The following is a 20473-nucleotide window of genomic DNA, read 5'->3' on the forward strand; positions in this document are numbered from 1 at the left end:
AATATTTGGGTAACACGTCGGGAAAACGCGAATCCGGCCCTTAGTAAATGACCCCCAGAGTATATAGCCAAACATGTACAGAGGCTGTGTAATTGCAAAATGTATCTTCTTTTTGTAATCAATTTGTATCCTGTGATTAAATTCCAGTTTCAGGTTTTATATGAGTATAGAATAAAAAGTAAATCTACCATCAAAATCCATCATTCACCATTTACAATTTGCTAATGAGTCAGAAGGATTCTTGGGGCATTACCGGAGAGTGATTGAGTTTTGGAGAGGTTTTTCTGTACAATTCTTGAAAAGTTTTATCATCTTTGAATGATAGCTCCTTTAAGTTTTTCATTTCCATTCTTGAGAATGTCTTGCCAGTACATTAAATTATATTTAAAGTTTACAGATTTAGATGCTGAAGTGTCTGAATCACAATCTTTCCAACAAATATAAAGCTGTTTCATTTAGCCAATTCTCTTGGATATGAAACACTGGGCATGAAGTAAATATCAAGCCAGTACCTGAAATTCAGCCTCAGATGCCCTTTTGCTGTCCGGAAAGAAATGTGTGCATTAAAGCGTAACGCGCCAATGAGCCAAGTCAGCACTTTTCTGAATGGGTGCCAGGCTCTCACTGAGCACAGATTCAACACCAAATGGATTCCATCTCCTTTCATAACACTTAACATATTGACTTGTTACCAGCTCGTAGAACAAGGAAGCCTGTTATTTACTTTACAAGCTTTATGCATAAGCCCACGTGCACCAGTAACTTGTTCAAGCAGGATCACAACACAGAGGGATTCTGACAAGTTACTAAAAGTTTCTGTCAGACAAAGATGGATGTAATTAAGAACACAGCAAATATAATAAAGCCATTTTTAGATGAATTTTACACTCAACTGTGTCTTCAAATATCATCTGTTTGGAGTATTTGGAGTTCCATGATACAGTATGTTTATACTGTTCTGCTCTCATGGTTTTAGGACATTTTATCGCTTTTGACAAAGGTTATATAAGGTTTGGCGGAAGGGGAGGGTTAGAAAAATAATAAAAATCGCATACTGCCCTCCTTCAGTGCTCCCATTTAACCACAGCACTCCATGATACTTGGCCTCTTTTTGTTTACATAGGCCATATCTTCTGTCTCTACTACTACTGTCTCTACTACTACTACGTGCCTACTAAACACTGGAAGTGGCGGGCGATGTAGCGGATGAATGGGAGCCCCAAAGTCTAATAAAATAATTTTTAAAAGCCAGGACAACCCCTTTAACCCTTTCAGTACACAGCCAGTTTTAGCCTTCAGGACAAAACATTTGCCCACTCTACGTGCAGTGTGCCTGTGGAGTGCGGAGGGGGCGCCAGATTAATCAAAACTTGTGCACTGTCTTTATTAATCTGACGCCCCCTGCACTGCTCGGGAAGTGGGCATTTTTTTTGTGCACTTTGTTCATCCTGCAGAATTGTGGGGCACGTAAGTAATTAATGTGTTGCAAACTCCGACTAAGAACCAACACACCGCCACAAACATTGCAGCCACTACACAAAACTGGCACAGACACTTTATAAATACATGTGCAGACAGTTTGCATGTTCTTTTCAGTGCAAAGTCAGACAGGAAACTGGCACAAATGCTATAATAATTGTTTATGATTTTTACTGTTTATTTACATTTACATCAGTTCTAAGGAAAGAGGGTGATTGTCATTTCTTTTTTTTTAATTTGTATTTTGACTATTTTTAGGGTACTTTAACCCTAGATTGTCTGATTGATCCTACCGTATACTGCCATACTATAGTATGGCAGTATATGGGGATATTCCTCATCATTGATTACAATGTGCAAATCGACAACCTTGGGTGTCCTCACAGGGGACAGCGGTCGCATCCAAGATGGCAGCATCAACGTGCTGCTAGGTTTTAAATGCCTCTGGCAGCTTTGCATCTACAGGGCAGCACCGATTGCGGGTGTTATGGGTGGGTGTTTGCTGCAATCTGCAAATGCCCACCTTGTATAGAGAGGGCTCAGCCAGTACGTCACATGTCAGTAAAGGGTTAACAATATTAATCCTGGAATAAAAATAACATATTAAAGGGGTTGGCCACCTTACCTCAAGTATTTTGTAATGTCTGTGTGGGGGTGCTGGATATTGTGTAATTTACCAATATTCATCTATTAAAAGTTCTGCTCTACTTTCTTTATAAGTGAAGTGAAGCCTCTGTCTTTTACCTCATCAGCCAGACATTCCTGACCATAACATGGCCGCAGATAGAGGGTCATGTAATCGCTATCTGTCCATGAACAATTGCCCTGCAAGGATTGATTTTATATTCATGAATAATATCATAAAGCCCTGGAAGGGGATTGTTCACGGACACATAGAGATCACATGACACTTTATTTACTGGGCAATTTACCAGTTCTACAGTTTCTATCAATGCACTGGACATTCTACAAACAATTGCACATCTATTCTCCAATGACAACCTTTTTTCCAGTCTACTGAGCAGAGAGACCTAGTCTATGGTCCTAAACACAATAAAAAAGGGTAAAAGGAAGTGAATAAAACATGATAAAAGAAATGCTACACTCTCAGGTCAGACTGGTGATAAGAGCTAAAAAAATAGCTTCAACCATGCAGGGAGAGTGACAGATAGGGAGCAATTATAATAAAATGCCATGCTTTAATGAATCACATCTGAAATATGGAACTGAAATGTTAGCATTATAATGTACTGTAGTCAGCATTTGTCTGATATTTGCTAGACCTACAGTATTGTCTGATAAAACAATATTCATTTATAAACAGGAAAAATATAATTATACAACAATTATCAGCAGTAAGAGTTAACCATGTCTGTTCTCTGCCTGGCTAAATCATTCTATGAGCATTATTTTCTAAGAGAATTGTTTTTCTCCGTGTCTATGGGCTGAGCAGGGATTGATAATATATTCTGTTAGAAAACAGTGCTCATAGAATTGTATAGTCAGGCTTAGAGCAGAAACAGCTAATCCTCGCTACTCAGTTCTCAGTTATGAACAAACACAGGGAGATTAGATCTGAGCATGTAATCAGCCTCCATAGACACACACTATACAGGCTGGAATACAGATTCCTTCATAACAGAGATAAAAGCAGTTACTAAGGGGGGACTCTGCACCCTGTGTTTTTTTTACAAACCAAGCAGAATTTCTTAATGTGGTTACTCTTAAATCCTTGTTAACAAAAACAAAAAGTGGCAATAGCCACCGCTATTGTCATCAATACCTTTTTTCTAATTCGTTTATGTAGGTCAAGTAAAAATTTTTGTTACACCCCTGAGTTAACTGCACTTAAGATGTAATGAAACCCATTTCAGAAATGAACAGTGCAGGTGATAATTGTAAACTTTGTAATATACATAATTCTGGAAAACAGCTTCTCTGTGCTCCTTCTTTCTCCAGTAGTAAGTAAAGTTTCTGAAAGCCTTCTTAAGTAGACACATTGCAGATAAAATGACATTAGGCCAATGATTCATTGTTACCATACCTAGAGAATATTTCACTTGATAATTCAACTCTGCAAGGAGATCAATCTATCCAGGGACTGCTTGGTTGTTTTTTTCATGTTCTTTTGTCTCCCAGATGTCAATTTATAACTGAGGGAAAAGCTATCTCGGGCCCAGCCAGCCAGGCCCTAAAGTCACAGTATTCTCCCCAGGGGTGTTGCTTGGGTGGTAAAAGATCCGGGGCACGCGCCCCAATGCATGTGTATCACACTTTCAGTAATGCCCGTTACTGTACATACCCTCCCTAACATTTGGTTCTGCCAATAACAACGTTATTGAGGGTATATACAGCTACAGAAAAAAACAGGAGAAATTCCTACGTGTTACATACAGTGACTGCTGGTGACATGTCCACTTCACTATTAGGCATCACCACATGTCCTTCATTGTCCCTATATCTTGGTTCTCTGAAGGTGCTGTCACGTGTTGCAGTTCAAAATGCATCGCAATCAGTTTTGAGGTGGTTTTAGGTGCAGTTTTGTTATTTTAAGTGAACAGCATTTGTGGAACAGGTTTCCCCTTCAAACTCAAATTCACCCATTCAGATCAGGTCTTTCACCTGTTAAATTGACAAAACTGCACCTAAAACCACCTCAAAGCTGATTGTAACTGCAACATATGAACACACGCTGACAGTGTTATCCTGTGGCTGCTCTAACACTCTCCCAAAATACTGTAAGGCTGCGCTCACACGTTTGCATTTCAACAAATACAAGAGACCAGGTGCTCATTATCCATCACATAACCATCACTGGAAACTCATGTGTGAGCAAACCGAGGCCCCATCCTACTGCCACGTGTGAACACGCCCAAGAAATGTCCCCCACAAATCCCCCCCCAGTAATGTCTCCCCCACGCGGCCCCCCAGTAATGTCTCCCCCACGCGGCCCCCCAGTAATGTCTCCCCCACACAGCCCCCCAGTAATGTCTCCCCCACACAGCCTCCCAGTAATGTACCCCACACAGCCCCCCCTTCAATGTCCCCATTTATGTCCCCACAGACAGACCCCCCTGCAATGTCTCCATTTATGTCCCCACAGACAGCCTACCTATAAGCTACCCCAGTAATGTCCCCAAACATAGTCCCCCTGTAATGTCCCCCAGTAATGTTCCCATTAATGTCCCAACACACAGCCCCCCAGTAACGTCCCCACACACAGCACCCTGTAATGTCCACCTGTAATGTCCCTAAACACAGCCCCCTTCTAGTGTCATCCTGTAATGTCCCCACATACAGCCCTCCTATAATGTGCCCATACAGATCCCCCTGTGTTCTCCCTCTCACCTGACTCGTGAAGGTCGTGCACTGCTGCCCCCTGCAGGTCATGTGATCGTGACATCATCACAGGTCCTGTAGGGAAAGTAGTGTACACTGTGCACTCGTTCTCATCACGATCTATGTCCAGAGGGCACGGATCGTGATAAGAGAGAGGAGGATGCCCGGGCAGTGGGACAAATGTCCTTCTGACCTTTTGACCTGGTGATGCCCCTGATTCTCCCCCTGATAAACTCACAAGTAGTTGTGTGACAAACACCTCATGTGAGATCTGGATGTTCACATCCACCCCATAGTGTAAGATATGGCATTGGAACCGATGGCTCGCTGATCTGCCTTCACCATCTCAGTGGATGTCTGGCGGATGAAGTGGAGAAAGTGGAGAGGTGAGTATTTCCACATTTTTTGATTTGACTACGAGGGGCACTGTGACTGTGGCTACTGAGGGCTCTTAGACAATGGGCTTTTGGGCACAATGTGACTATGGGGGGCATGTATCTTTATTTCTGCTAGATAAATTGTCTCCTTTTTGCGACTTTTTCAGTTTTTGCAAATTTCCACTGCAAGTTTTTCTGTGTTTTTTTTATAAATATGTTACCAAATATAACTTACCCTGGAAGTAAATTCTGTGGATGCACCAAATTCAAAAAGGAACTTCACAATCTCATTGTGACCTTGCTGGGAAGCAAAGAACAAAGCTGTAGCACCCGACTGCAAAACAATGGCAAGAAAAGATAATAGGATCAGTGAACACTGTAGTAGCACCCTGACTCCATGTGGATCCACAAGATATACATACATCTCTCTGGAGATTAATATCTGCCCCTTGTAGTACCAACTCTCGTACACATTGAATATGCCCTGCATACGACGCCACCATCAAAGCTGTTGCCCCAGTCTGCAAATATAAGAACATATAAGAATATAAGAAAAATTAGAACATACCATAAGAATACGCACCATTTGTCAGTCCACTAAAAAATGACAAAAATTGTCACAACTACTCTCACGTAATGTATGTTATTCATCTTCTACTAAGCTTCACCTACTCAGAAAAGTTGTGGGGGAATAAACAACAAAAGGTCACAAAAGTGATACTACACAAAAAAACTTCATTTTTATTTACAGCAAATATGAAATAAACAGATGAAAACAAAAATGACAGGTATTTGGCCCTTACAAAAATTCATCTTGGAATAATATGATAGTGTTCTCACTCATGCCCATTGACTTTTTATGAGAAACTATTACTACCCCAAATGACGGGGCATTTATCAGATGTACTTTGTTCTCCTGCTGTGAGATTGTTCTAGAGATACTTTACTAGACATCCATTAAAGTTCGCTCCTCACATAAAGGCTGATGAGATAACATGATAACTAGAATACGCGATTGGATGGGTGGAGAAAGTTTCCATGGCAGAGAATTTTCGTGACTCATGCAAAACATGTTCTGTGCCAGAACTTTTTCTTTCTCCTTTTCCTTTCCAATAGGAGTATGTAAGAGCCTGCCAGCTGCATAATCCTGCAAATCTACTAGTGAATATTTAAGAATCCAATCACACAAGACTTTTCTATGATCAAAATCTGATACACTTTTACTTTTACAGTTTGGCTGTATCTAAATGTGGTTTTATTTGTAGAGCATAAAAGAATAAGAATAAAATGATTTTTATCTTTGATTTTTTTCCACATACAAATGGCACATAAATAGGATTGTGATTTCATATTTTAAGTCTGGCCTTTGAAATACCTGTGTCATACATAGGTCTCACCCCATTGAAATAGTTTGTTTTGTTTCCTATTTTGTGCTTTTATATATACTGTATGTAGAAAAATAACAAAAATAGTCACTGCCATCTATTCCAGTGTTAAAATGATAAGGCATATTGTGGACTTAAAGTGTAACCATCATTTTGAAATCATTTATTATACAGTATTGTGTATTGGACAATTTACTTTGTTTTTACTTTGTAAAAAAAAAAAAACCCAAACTACTCCCTCCCATAGAGATGCGTATTTCAGTCTGTACAGTGTGTGTCTATGGAGGCTGCCTGAGCTCACATCTAATCTCCCCACAATGCGATATTCATGTGTGTTTTTTTCCCTATGTGCAATAGTTGTGTCAATGTAGTGTCATGTATGTGCATGTAGTGTCAATGTTTTGAAAAAGTACTAATTATCACACTGTGCACTTTAGTCTGACTGTGCATCTTTTTCGGGGCTAAAACTTCTTGCACAGGTTTTTGCACAGCTGTAACATTTGTAGCTAAAAGCAGGGCTGTACTTTGGGTGGGAACTTTAAGCTCTGCACCACCTATAGCTACAGCCCTACTTGTAGTTACAGGTGGTACAGAAGACTGCAGTTCCTATCAGGTCACCGAGACTCACAGAACCGAATGACATCTGTACCAGTAATATAACGTGACTTGGTAAATAATGGCCCTGTTAACATTGGAACCATGTAGTCCAGGAGCTGGGAGTTACACTTTTGACTACAAGCAGACAGCATGCAGTACCCTATATTTTGTAAAGTCTAGAGCAGTGATGGCGAACCTTTAGAGCCTGAGTGCCCAAACTTCAGCCAAAAGCCAAAGTGCCAGCACAGCAATTCAAGCAGTAATTTATTTCTCCTTGTTCATTGACAACTTTCAATCGTTCAGCCTCCTAAAGACACCAATGTAGTTGAAAGTAGGAGGGCAAATTCGCCTATCATTGTAGGAAGATTCTGTAGGAAGACTCTTTAAGTCCTGTCTGGTGAACTTCATGTTGGGGTGATAGCCTGTGTGCCCACAGAGAGGGCTCCGAGTACCACCTCTGGCACCAGTGCCATAGGTTCGCCACCACTGGTCTAGAGGTATTAAAAATGCTACGCAATCTGTACTGGACCACCCTGGTCCAAAAATAAAGTATTCAGCATTCATGCCAAAAATCCCTTGGCTGTTTCATTTATCCGGTTGCTAGAAAGCACTTTGCATTTCTTAACACATAAACCACAATTCTTAGAACCTTGTTTAAAGCACTGAATAATAGTGACGCTGAAGGAATAATAACAGGCCTGTTGTCTGGCTACTGTGCCATTCTGAAATTCTGATGATGAAGATAGTGATCTGGAATTCTTGGCATACACAAGTGAAGGGCATACACTGTCTCTGCAGTCCACATCGACACGGCCACTGTTCAACAACAGCTGGAGTAATGCCAGGTTTCCTTTACGCGCGGCCCAGAAAGTAGCATTGGCAAGAGGGGTTTCCTTCTGTGTAAAATAATAGCGCCATATTACTTTCAAGGCATCCTGGTTTGAAAGGCATACTAAAAACACATCATTGAATGGATTTTCACAACAATGGAGAATAGATTTGGCATACAATGGGTGCTTTTTGGTACTTGTCCATGTGAAGTTCATTAGCTTCAAAGTAAAGTATTCATCAGTATAATGTAAACCTTGCTAGATTTACTGGAAGGCGAAATGTTCTTCCAAGTTTTTAGCTAACGGATCTCAACAGGTCCAGTTCTGCCACATGTGGGCCAGAAAAGCTCAAATAGCCAGTAAAATCTCATGAAAATGATGCGTGTGACAGTCAGACCAAGAAACATGTATCTTCAGATGTTTACAACAATGAACATACTAAAACATGAGAAACTCGAATTTGCAACTGGTTATAAATGTACCTTCTAGATGTTAACTCTCTGGCTCCTGGATGCATTTCAGATCTTTTTAATTAGTATAATTCTTAATTTTTTATGTACTAGTTAAAAAGCTATAATTTTTGTTTGTTTTGGTCATTAGAGACCACTGTAATTCTATTTTTTTTTTAATTAAAAGTTATTTTAACATATCTTAGAAAGATAACATACTGTACAAGAAGCCTGGGCAACAAAAGCACAACACACTCACAACCCAGTGAACAGTGGCGTAACTACAGTGGTAGCAGCCATAGCAACTGCTACAGGGCCCACAGTGTCAGGGGGCCCCAGCATTCAGGATATTATGTGCATATGCTGTATGTCTGTTTATGGTATTGTATGTATGTGTGTATTGTAAATTGCTGTATGTATGGTGTATATATACTGTGTGTGTTTATAACTTACATTTATTTACATAAATGTATATTTTTTAGCGAGGGAGATGGGGCCCATTCAAAAGTATGCCATGGGGCCCAGCCTCTTCAAGTTACGCTTCTACTAGTGAGAAAGTGTAAGAAAGAGGCAAAGAAAGAACAATGCAATGTGGGGGATAAAAGGGGTGAAAAATAAAAATAGAACTAGCTCAACTGTACATTTCCTGTTAAACCACTGGTCAAAGAAGAAAAAAGAAAACCTAACTTCTCTTTGGCAAGGAGAGGCATAGATGGCCCATCACAGAAGAGGCAAACCTAAGAGAAGAGCCAGAGAATGTATATTGGTGCTCATTTGTCTTTATGACAAATAGGTCATTATTTTTTTCCACTACAGGCAGTCCCCGGGTTACGTACAAGATAGGGTCCGGAGGTTTGTTCTTAAGTTTAATTTGTATGTAGGTCGAAACTGTAAATTTTATAATTGTAGATCCAGACAAAAGAAAATTTTTGGCCCCATTAACAATTGGAGTTTAAACATTTTTTGCTGTCATGGGACCAAGGATTATCAATAAAGCTTCATTGCAGACACATTACAGGTGATCATTGCAGTCTGGGACTATAGTAAAGCATCCAGGGAGCTTTACCAGAGGTCAGAGGGGTCTGTCTGTAACTATGGGTTGTCTGTAAGTTGGGTGTCCTTAAGTAGGGGACCGCCTGTATTTAGTAATAAACACTTGCTTTAAAAAAATGTAGCCTTGAATGATAGTTAAGCTTTTCTGTTTTTACATTTTTTATAAAAAGAAAACTTTAAAAAAGTTTAAATTCTATGTAAATTTCTGTGGGGAAAGGGGGTTTGAAGAACCCATTTAAAAGAAAATATCCTATCAAGTATGCTAAACCAAGGACTCTTACAATACTCATAGATCCAGGCACTGTGACAATCTTCTTATATTTGTTAATCATTGTATATGATTGTATATGTGTTTAGTCTATTTTATTTTGCATTTCACTTTTTTTTATTTCTCTATGATACTGCCTAAGATCATATGATGATTACCATATCTGCCATATTTTCAAGGATTTTGATTTAGTGGCTGGCTGGAGACTTTGGGTTCAATATGTCACTTGATTTGGGATTTAGATTTTGAAGAAATTAAATTTTTCTTAAAATATATGAATACATATTTATATAAACCAGTGGTTTATGGATACGGATACATTTCAGAAAATATATTTTGAGCATTTGTGTAACCAAGTGCAGGAATGTAAATTCTTCATGACTTTCCCATAATTAAAATCTTTAACTAACTTTATTTATTTTCCATGACTTAAACATGCCATACTTATTAAGTATTAGAAATGAAAAGAGGGGGGGGGGTTAATAATTGACTACAAAACATTTCATGATGCCCCTTTCTGTGTAGTCACTGGAGTTTGACAAAATATTCAATAAAAATATGCTTATAAAAAAATATATCTTATAGGCTGGACATGATGGACTACTATAAAGTGTTAAGTGTTCATGGAAACTTAAAGTTCATTTAAAAGTGCAGATTATTTATTTAACCCCATTAAAAAACAGGAAAATACAAAAATGTTACATGTAGAGCTAGTGAGCTCACCTTTAAAAACATGGAGCAGACCAACGCGTTTAAGACATTGGAGGACATGTATCATTATTTCTGCTAGGGAAATTGTCTAATTTTTGTGACTTTTGTTGTATTTGCGAATTTTTTGCAACTTTTTACTCATCGTTTTTCAAGTACGCCTTGGCTGCACCTTGTGCAGTGCCTTATGTGTCTTTGTTTTCCAGATGTTCCAGATGCACCAGGTGCAAAGGATCGATTTTTTTCATGGACCCTATTTTAACATGTAAATTGGAATTATTTCACACGCTTTAAATGTTTAAAATTTTGCACAGTAACCTGTTTTTTTTAATTCTGAAATTTTAGCATTTACTTTTTTTTTATTTATTGGTTAATTCTAAGGGTGAGGTTACAACAGCTGAGGAGAGGTGATTTGCCTTTGAACATTACAGTTAGCATTTGCATTTACAAAACGCAATATAAACGCCACGTTAATGCATGTGTTTACATTGCATTTCCTATCCGTTTTTTAAATGCAAATGTTAACAGTAAAGTAATTAGGTAAATCACCTCTCCTCAGCTGTTGTAATGTGTTTCAAAACACAATCAAAAAGCAACGTGTGACCGCAGCCTCATACGTCGTCATCTCCCTGGGGTATGACTAGAGTGCTTAAAAATGCAGGACACAGCCTCAAATCCCAAATTAAGTCAATGTGGATTTGAGACATTTACAACAAAAAGTCTCAAAAAGAAGCCAAAATTTGCGCCTGCCAGGATAGGAAAAACTGAACATGTATCACAAGTAAAAAGACATGATCATACATAAGGCGCAAAAAAGAGCTTCCAAATTTCTCAAAAATGCACCACAGAGAGACAAAACTATGATACATGTCCCCCCACTCCAATTTGTGAATGCGTATAACCAATTATGATGACACATGACAGATTTAAAAAAAAAAAATCGTTTAGGGGTTATTAAAACAACTGCAAAAACTTCTGTGGAGCCTGGTACTGCAAAACCTTTCAGCTATAGACCCAATACAGATTAGATATTTGTACCTATGATATAACTTTATGTGATTCTATGACTCAGAAAGGAAGGTATAGAACAGAAATTTAGATGGTAATGTAGTAAGCATAGGCGATGATAAGGAAAATAATTGTTTAGTTACTATAACAAGAAACATTTAAACATTTTATATAAAGTTAGAAATTTCCCTGATTGGAATTGATCTTTACAGTTGAGATAATTGACATTGGTTATAATGAAATTTTAAACATTCTACTCCCTTGTGACCCACTTTCTTTACACATTTTGTTACATTATTGAAAAGCTTTTAGTGTTAAGATTCAATATATGATACATCTGTGTATTACTGTGTGACTACAGAAATAGGCCACATTATAGGTTTCAAAATGTAAAATAATAACAGTATAACAATAGAAGAAACACTCTGTAGTTGTGTTCTTCTTTTAAATTAACACACCCACTCCCTGTCAAGCTGCTATCCTGGAGTTCCCAGTATTGTCTTTCTCTTACACTCAGGATATTTGGTATCTCATTTCTGCAGGATTTTTAAAGCAACTCACTGAAGGCCTGCACCGGCAATATCTGCACTATGCTATCCCAGAACAAGGCCTGGGAACATGATCCTGTACTGTGAGGGGTTGCTATTTATTAACAGTTTACATCCGAATGTAAAAGAATCATCACTTGCCTTGAAAGACATCATGCACATGTCGCAGCAGCAAGAATCTTCCACGTCCAAGGAGGCTTCAAGGAAATGGATCAGGTCTCTAGCAGCTTCCTGAGATATCCTGAACACAGGCTCGTCTCTCCCATCTGCAGATACTGAGAGCATGAAATCTCCAAGACCTGCATCCACAGAATTGTAGCCAGAGATATTGACTATCTCACTGCCAGAATCCCGGAGAGAATATTAAAACTGCAGCCAAAAGTCTGCAATGTTCATAGGATGGTAGTGAAGGTTCAGGTTTATTATAAAGAAATACTCTCTTGTTCTTTTTAGTTCTTCATAATGTGGGTATTATATGTATATATGGAAAAGACTTATCAGTGCTTCTGTGGCATTTCTCTGTCATATAAGCACTGAAATAATCACAATTTCCTGCGCAATGCTACGCAAATCTATACAAAAATATCTAAGGGAGATCCTGGCATACTTTTGCCTGGTGACTCAGGTGCCCTACGTATACATCAGGAGGTCTAAGTGTTTTTGATCTATCTGTTGCGTCAGGGGGGACGTGGCTTGCATCATACGCTGGCGCACTAGTGATATGATAAATTCCCCCCCATGTCTAGGAACACACAGGTCTGATCCACTAAAGAATTTCTTACAGACTTTTCACAGCAGACCTGATCATGGCACAAAACAATCAAAATGGTTTTCACCAGCAGTTTTAGGTAATTTGCCCTATACGGTGAGGCGTAAAAATGTAACAACACCTCCAACCCCCAGAAGTCATTGCAATAAAGTGCCCTGAAGAATTAATTACAAAATAAATGCCCTCCAATTAATATTATTATTTTCTTATATTTTAATATAATTATTTTAATATATTAATTACTTTTAGCTTATACAATGCCTGTCACTTTAATGTTAATATTCACAGTGTTCCCTTAAAGGGAACCTGTCTCCACATTTTTTGCAAATACAGCTTGTGACAGGTACCCATTGAGCTTAAAGGACACCTATCATCAGGTCTGTGTCACTTGTCCTGTCACTACTACCTGTTAGAGCAGCTGAGGATCCACCCCATCCTTTATCTAGTCAATTCATACATTAATCATTATAAAATCATCATTTCTTTATTATGTAAATTAGGCTAGTTACATGGTCAGAGGCAGTAATATCACCCCTGTTACCCCTCCCCTCTCCTCCCCCTGCTCATGTCTGTGTGTAATGTATAGTAAAGCATTGCTAGTGTGTGTGCTGCATCTGCTGACATGCTGCATCCTCCTAATATACAGGTGAGAGACACAGACATCAGCTACACATTAATCTGACATGTTCTGATATAACATGGCTGCATCCTGGAGCTGTTGTATCTCTCCTATACAGACACAGGCTGCAGGGGGTGTGGCCAGCAGCAAGCACATGGAGCAGCCATTGCACCATTATACAGGCTGTCAGTCAAGCACTGGGGGTGTGGCTGTACCTCCCACTCATGAATAAGCTGGACAGGTCATTTGCATACAGCTTTAGGACCTCATTGCTTAAGTTTACAGACATGTAGAGGGACTATGAAGGGATAGAGGCAATGCTCTCTATTGGCAGTTTCTGAAAATATTTTTAGATTAGGGGGGTTATTTTGCATGACGGGTTCTCTTTAAATGGGTATTCCCATTTCACCAAATTAATGTTATTGTTATTATGATATTTTTCCAATACACTTTCAGTATCAATTCATCATGGTTTTCTAGAACTCTGCTTGCTGTCCTTCTATAGAAAGCTTCTAACATCTAACTCCAGTGGATCCAGAGAGTAATCAGAGCTGTGTGATATAATAAGCCGAGAACCTGTGTAATCATGGTCAGATTTCTGTCCACTAGATGTAGATGTAGAAGGTTTCTAAAGAAGTACAGCAAGTAGAGTTCTATAAAACCATGAGGAATTGATACTAAAAGTATATTGGAAAATTATCATAATAACAATAACATTAATTATTCTCTCATCATTGCACATGCTTCAATGCTTTTTAAAAAAAAATATTATTTCCTGTTTGCTTTTTAGACTGCAAATGGAACTAAACCAATCAATTTTTCATGTGTGAATATATTCAATTATTTAAGACCATTGGTAGCTGTCTATGACAGGAAATATGTGCTAGAAAGATAAGATGGATTGAATATAAAAACATTTTTGTAAGGGATCTAAATTACTACTTATAGCCACAGAACAGTTTTTCCTCTTAAAAAATAAAAAAAAAACTTGGAGCTCCAGGGCCAACATCTCAGTACTAAGATAAATGGACACAGTTCGTTTTAGGTGCAGAGTGTGGAAACAGTAATAATTATGTATGTGATATAGGGTAGTTTGGAGAACTGAGATGCAGAAGGGTGGACACAAAATTTTCTTCTAAGGATGAGCAAAAATTTCTGAAGGCACACAGGGATATCTTCACAGAACATTAATACTAGTACAAAGGGTTAAACATTACATCACAAGAGAGTAATGTGTGTGTTCATTGCCATGAAATGTCAAACCACATTCAAAAAGGACTTGCTTTTTTTTGGTCTAATTTTGCAACAAAAAAAGTGTCAGAAAACTAGAAGGTCAGGAAAAATATTGGGGTTGAAGAGCTACACCCAAATTAAGCAACAAATGATAATTCCCTTATTTATTTAAAATAGGTGTGTTGGAAAATTGTGGCACTGACATATAACAACAATGGCGCACAAAGCGCTGAAAAACAGTGTTCCCCAAAAAACTTTCACAAAGCCAAAAAGAAATGCCCCACATTGAATTTGGACTGGTGACTGGAGCTGGACCTTGTTGGCTGGGATGGTGCTTAGTAACAGCTATCTCGCATTGAATGCGACATATCAGGTGAGCGGACTCCATTTCCTTAAGTAAGTAAGAATTTAGAATATCTGCTACATATAAAAAGTACATCCATTGCCTAAAATTATTATCAAAAGATAGTACAACTATACAAAAAAAACAAAATAGTTATATTTAGAGTCCTTTAAACACCTATGGGTCCAGCTGTTCTCCACAGGTTCATGTTGGACCATGTTGGAGAAGAGATTAATACTAGATCCTACAACAAATACAGACCAATAGGGTGTAATGGAATGACAGAAATGTGCCCAGCAGAAAGAATAGAACACGTTCTTGGCACAGGCCTACATATGATACAGGAAAGCTTTGTTACACATCAAGTGGATGAAGAGTGTGAATAGATGTTTGTATGCAGTGAAATGAGATGGGTGTGAGACGACCTAGCAGAGGTAAATCAAGGTGAAGCTCCTTATGTCACACTGCTGAATTGCAGGTAGCTCTTCCAAGGTTACTACTATGGCATGGCATAAAAAGCATAACTCTTAACTCATCCTTTCAGATCATTCTAATTAAAACTAATTATTTATATTGCAGGACTTGGCTGCCTACATAAATACTATAAAAATGACATACCCATATCAGCTCCTGGCAGCATCTAAACAAATGTGTCCTGAGATCCATGCAGAGATACAAAGCAGCCATGCAAAGGGGTTGACCAGGAATTATATTTCTGACTTTTCGCAGGATGGCCATTACAGCTATGGCTCCTGGAGATGAGATTGTACTTTTAATTTGTAATCAACCCCCTTGATAAAGATAAGTAGCAGGTAAGAATCAAGTATGTTACTGACTGGTATATAACTTTTGTTAGATTAAAGCGTTACAGAGAAAATTCAGATGGCATCAAGTGGCTAGTCACTACTGGTTCATGGTTCAGTTTTATTAAACCTATGATAAGGGCAATGGCTTATCCAAAGTTGGACAGGAGTGCAAGGAGCAAGCGAACGCCATGGTGGACCCCGATCTATGCTGAAATTATTCCCTATATGATTTCTACATGGCATAGTACAGCAAACTCCAAATACGCACCAGAACGCCCCTTTATGTGCACGGCATGCCACGACACAATACCAGCACAAACACTTCATAAATATATACATATATTTATATACAGTCTACGCCAGAATTTGGATACAGACTGCATAGTAAATCTGATCCAATACCTATCAATTTTTATTATAAAAGTAATTATGCTGAGAGTAAAACCCATCTTAATAAAGGAAAGATAATCCAGATTCTCTATAAAACCTTTTACTATTTGAGAAAGTGTCTCGTTGAAACCAGCAGAGGGAGTTTTACCACTGGATAGATATTATGACAATCGTGCACTTTTACAAATCAGTATAGAAATAGGTGTGCTGGCAAGAAAATACACTGCTCAAATAAATAAAGGGAAGACATCAAATCACCCTGTCCAGTTATGAATCAATACTGATTGTGAATCAGTTTCTCCTGCAGTCGATCATATGGAACAGACAACGGGTAGAAATGATAGGCTATTAGCAACACAAGCCCTATAAAGGAGTGGTTCTGTAGGTGGTGACCACAGACCATTTCTTTGTTATCATCCTTTCTAGCTATTGTTTTATTAACTTATGCATTTTGTCCCCACTCTCACTACCAGGTAGCAAGAGGTGGTGTCTACAACCCACAGAAGTTTCTCATGCGATCTGTAGCAAGAAGGTTAGCTGTCAGTCAGTCTGTCAGTACAGTGTCCAGAGCGTGGAGCAGATAATGGGAAATGTGTATGGGGCCGTAGGAGGTAATAACTCATCGGTACATTGCACTTTGTGTGTAGGAATAGAAGGCGCAATGTCAGAGCCCTGCAAAATGGCTTCCAACAGGTTACTAATATCCATGTGTCTGCTCACACTGTGAGAAGCTAACACCATGAGGGTGGTATGAAAGCCCAACTTTACAAGACCATGTTGTACTAACAATTAGCATTTTCCAGAGAACTCGATGATTGGCAGATACGACATTGGTAGCCTGTGTTTTTTATGGATGAGGGCAGGTCCACACTGAGCATATGTGACAGATGTGACAGAAGTCTGGAGACACCATGGTGCACATTCTGCTGCTTGCAACATCCTCCAGCATGACAGGTTTGGCAGTATGTTTGCAACATCCCCCAACGGGGCCTAGCCTTTTTCTTGGGGCCTGGAGGCAGCCAAGGCCCAGAATACCAGAGGGGCTGGCGACTGCAGCCTAGAGAACGCTGATGTCACGGTGCTTGGTATGGGGGCCGGAGGGATGTCCTACAGCCTGGCAGGTCTCCAGCAGGTGGTGTGTGCAAGAAATATGGAGGGAGAGGCTGATGTACTCGATTCTCCCTGGGGCAACCTCTGAGTGTCTGTAAGATAAGTCCCTGGGTAATGGATGGGGAAGCCTGTGGTGGCAGACAGCAGTATCCTTCGGATCAGATGGAGACAACATTGTGCAAATCAACTCACGGTTCTTTATTGAACAACAGGTAACAGGCAACGGGCCAAAACAGTAGATTTGGATTTTGGTACTGGAGTGGTCGTGGAGAGTGGTCCACAGGATAAGGCACCAGCCTGATAGTATATGCAGGCTGGGATAACTGAGATGGAGCTGTGCCAAACTGTGGAAGCTGCAGCTCTTGGTTAGAGTCTCCTGACTCAGTTCCTGGCATTGGTTTCTGTGGCAGCACTAAAGGTGTTGCTCCACACTCTATCTCAGTGATTTTCAACCTGTGTGCCGCGGCACACTAGTGTGCCGCGACACAAGGTTGAGTGTGCCGCGGGAAAAGTTCCCCGAACTACGCTGCCCCTGTGTAGTGCTGCCCCTGTGTAGTGCTGTCCCTGTGTAGAGCTGCCCCGTATTTCTGCGCCCATACTTACCTCCAAGCCCCGCGTCGGCGATCCGTCGGCGATCCATCTTCTGTAGCTCCTGCCCAGCGCGGCCCATGTCACGTGACTGACGCGACCTGACGTCAGGTCGCGTAAGTCACGTGACCAGAGGCGCGCGGTGCAGGAGCTACAGAAGGTGGGCGGATCGCCATTAGGAGAGAAGTTACGCGGAAGAAGACATCAAGGGTAAGTATATAAGGTTATTATTTGTATAGGGAAGGCAGCTAGGGTCTTTTTTTTATTACTAAAGGTAGGCTAGGGCTTTTTATTTGTTAAGGGGGGCCTCTAGGGCCTTTTAATTAGAAAAGGGAGGCCTCTGGGGCCTTTTAATTAGTAAGGGAGGCTTCTAGGGCCTTTTAATTAGTAAAGAGAGGCCGCTAGAGGTTTTTATTAGTAAAGGGAGGCCGCTAGGGCCTTTTTATTAGTAAAGGGAGGCCGCTAGGGACTTTTTATTAGTAAAGGTAGGCCGCTAGGGACTTTTTATTAGTAAAGGAAGGCTGCTAGGGGCATTTTATTAGTAAAGGGAGGTCGCTAGGGGTATTTTATTAGTAAAGGGAGGCCGCTAGGGACTTTTTATAAGTAAAGGGAGGCTGCTAGGGGCATTTTATTAGTAAAGGGAGGCCGCTAGGGGCATTTTATTAGTAAAGGGAGGCCGCTAGGGGTATTTTATTAGTAAAGGGAGGCCGCTAGGGACTTTTTATTAGTAAAGGGAGGCTGCTAGGGGCATTTTATTAGTAAAGGGAGGCCACTAGGGGCATTTTATTAGTAAAGGGAGGCCACTAGGGGCATTTTATTAGTAAAGGGAGGCCCTAGGGGCATTTTATTAGTAAAGGGAGGCCGCTAGGGGCATTTTATTAGTAAAGGGAGGCCGCTAGGGGTATTTTATTAGTAAAGGGAGGCCGCTAGGGACTTTTTATTAGTAAAGGGAGGCTGCTAGGGGCATTTTATTAGTAAAGGGAGGCCGCTAGGGGCATTTTATTAGTAAAGTGAGGCTGCTAGGGGCATTTTATTAGTAAAGGGAGGCTGCTAGGGGCATTTTATTAGTAAAGGGAGGCCGCTAGGGGCATTTTATTAGTAAAGGGAGGCCGCTAGGGGCATTTTATTAGTAAAGTGAGGCAGCTAGGGACTTTTTATTAGTAAAGTGAGGCCGCTAGGGGCATTTTATTAGTAAAGTGAGGCTGCTAGGGACTTTTTATTAGTAAAGGGAGGCCCTAGGGGTGTTTTATTAGTAAAGGGAGGCCGCTAGGGACTTTTTATTAGTAAAGGGAGGCTGCTAGGGGCTTTTTATTAGTAAAGGGAGGCCGCTAGGGGCATTTTATTAGTAAAGTGAAGCTGCTAGGGACTTTTTATTAGTAAAGGGAGGCCGCTAGGGGCATTTTATTAGTAAAGTGAGGCAGCTAGGGACTTTTTATTAGTAAAGGGAGGCCGCTAGGGGCTTTTTATTAGTAAAGGGAGGCCGCTAGGGACTTTTTATTAGTAAAGGGAGGCCGCTAGGGACTTTTTATTAGTAAAGGGAGGCCGCTAGGGACTTTTTATTAGTAAAGGGAGGCCGCTAGGGACTTTTTATTAGTAAAGGGAGGCCGCTAGGGACTTTTTATTAGTAAAGGGAGGCCGCTAGGGGCATTTTATTAGTAAAGGGAGGCCGCTAGGGGCATTTTATTAGTAAAGGGAGGCCGCTAGGGGCATTTTATTAGTAAAGGGAGGCTGCTAGGGGCATTTTATTAGTAAAGGGAGGCCGCTAGGGGCATTTTATTAGTAAAGGGAGGCCGCTAGGGACTTTTTATTAGTAAAGAGAGGCCTCTAGGGGCTCTTAATTAGTAAAGAGAGGCCGCTAGGGGCTCTTAATTAGTAAAGAGAGGCCGCTAGGGGCATTTTAATTAGTAAAGGGAGGCCGCTCGGGTCTTTTAATTAGTAAAGGGAGGCCACTAGGGGTTTTTTATTAGTAAAGGGAGGCCTTTTATGACTGTTTAAGTGTAATTTTGTGCTATTTTGGTTGGTGGTGTGCCCCAGGATTTTCTAAGTATAAAAAGTGTGCCGCGGCTCAAAAAAGGTTGAAAATCACTGCTCTATCTCTCTCTTCACTCAGACCATGTGGTAGCTGACAGGCAAAGACCTGAGACTAAGACCATGTGCTCCACCTGCACATGGGTTTTATACTCCCCCTTGTGAGGTGGTAGCACCTTTCCAATCACACTCCAGTTTACAAGACAGCCAACTAATTGGATAACAACTTACACCCATTAACCTATTGCCTTTCCACACAGAGTCTACAGGTGCTATTACATGTCCAGGCTCTAGAACCTTCAGAGGGTTTGCGACTCCCCCTAACAGCTCCTGACCTGGAGAGGGCGCTATTCGCCTACCTATATATTGGCAGGGGTGTTGCAGGTTCTTTCTCATGCATGACATGCATAGTTCCTGCATTATAAAGACATTAACGCTTTGCAATGTCCTGCTGGTACCCAGACTTGAATCCAGTGGATCACATCTGGGACATCATGTCTTATCCATCCATCAACACCCTGCTACACCACAGACTGTCCGGGAGTT

The 20473-nt window shown here is 40.3% G+C and overlaps 1 protein-coding gene across 1 annotated transcript in view; it reads right to left on the minus strand.

Annotated features, from left to right (window-relative positions):
- The window catches only part of ANKRD29 (ankyrin repeat domain 29), a 38913-nt gene extending 26554 nt beyond the window's left edge, over positions 1-12359 (minus strand). Inside the window, exons 1-4 of the mRNA XM_072152047.1 lie at positions 12183-12359; positions 7963-8073; positions 5618-5716; positions 5431-5529 (exon numbers count right to left, since the gene is read on the minus strand). Coding sequence (XP_072008148.1) covers positions 5431-5529; positions 5618-5716; positions 7963-8073; positions 12183-12326 — 453 coding nt within the window. The 5' untranslated portion in view covers positions 12327-12359. The remainder of the gene's footprint in view (positions 1-5430; positions 5530-5617; positions 5717-7962; positions 8074-12182) is intronic.
- Positions 12360-20473: the final 8114 nt, after the last annotated feature.

This window comes from Engystomops pustulosus, chromosome 5, assembly GCF_040894005.1.
Source record: "Engystomops pustulosus chromosome 5, aEngPut4.maternal, whole genome shotgun sequence".
Taxonomy (NCBI): domain Eukaryota; kingdom Metazoa; phylum Chordata; class Amphibia; order Anura; family Leptodactylidae; genus Engystomops; species Engystomops pustulosus.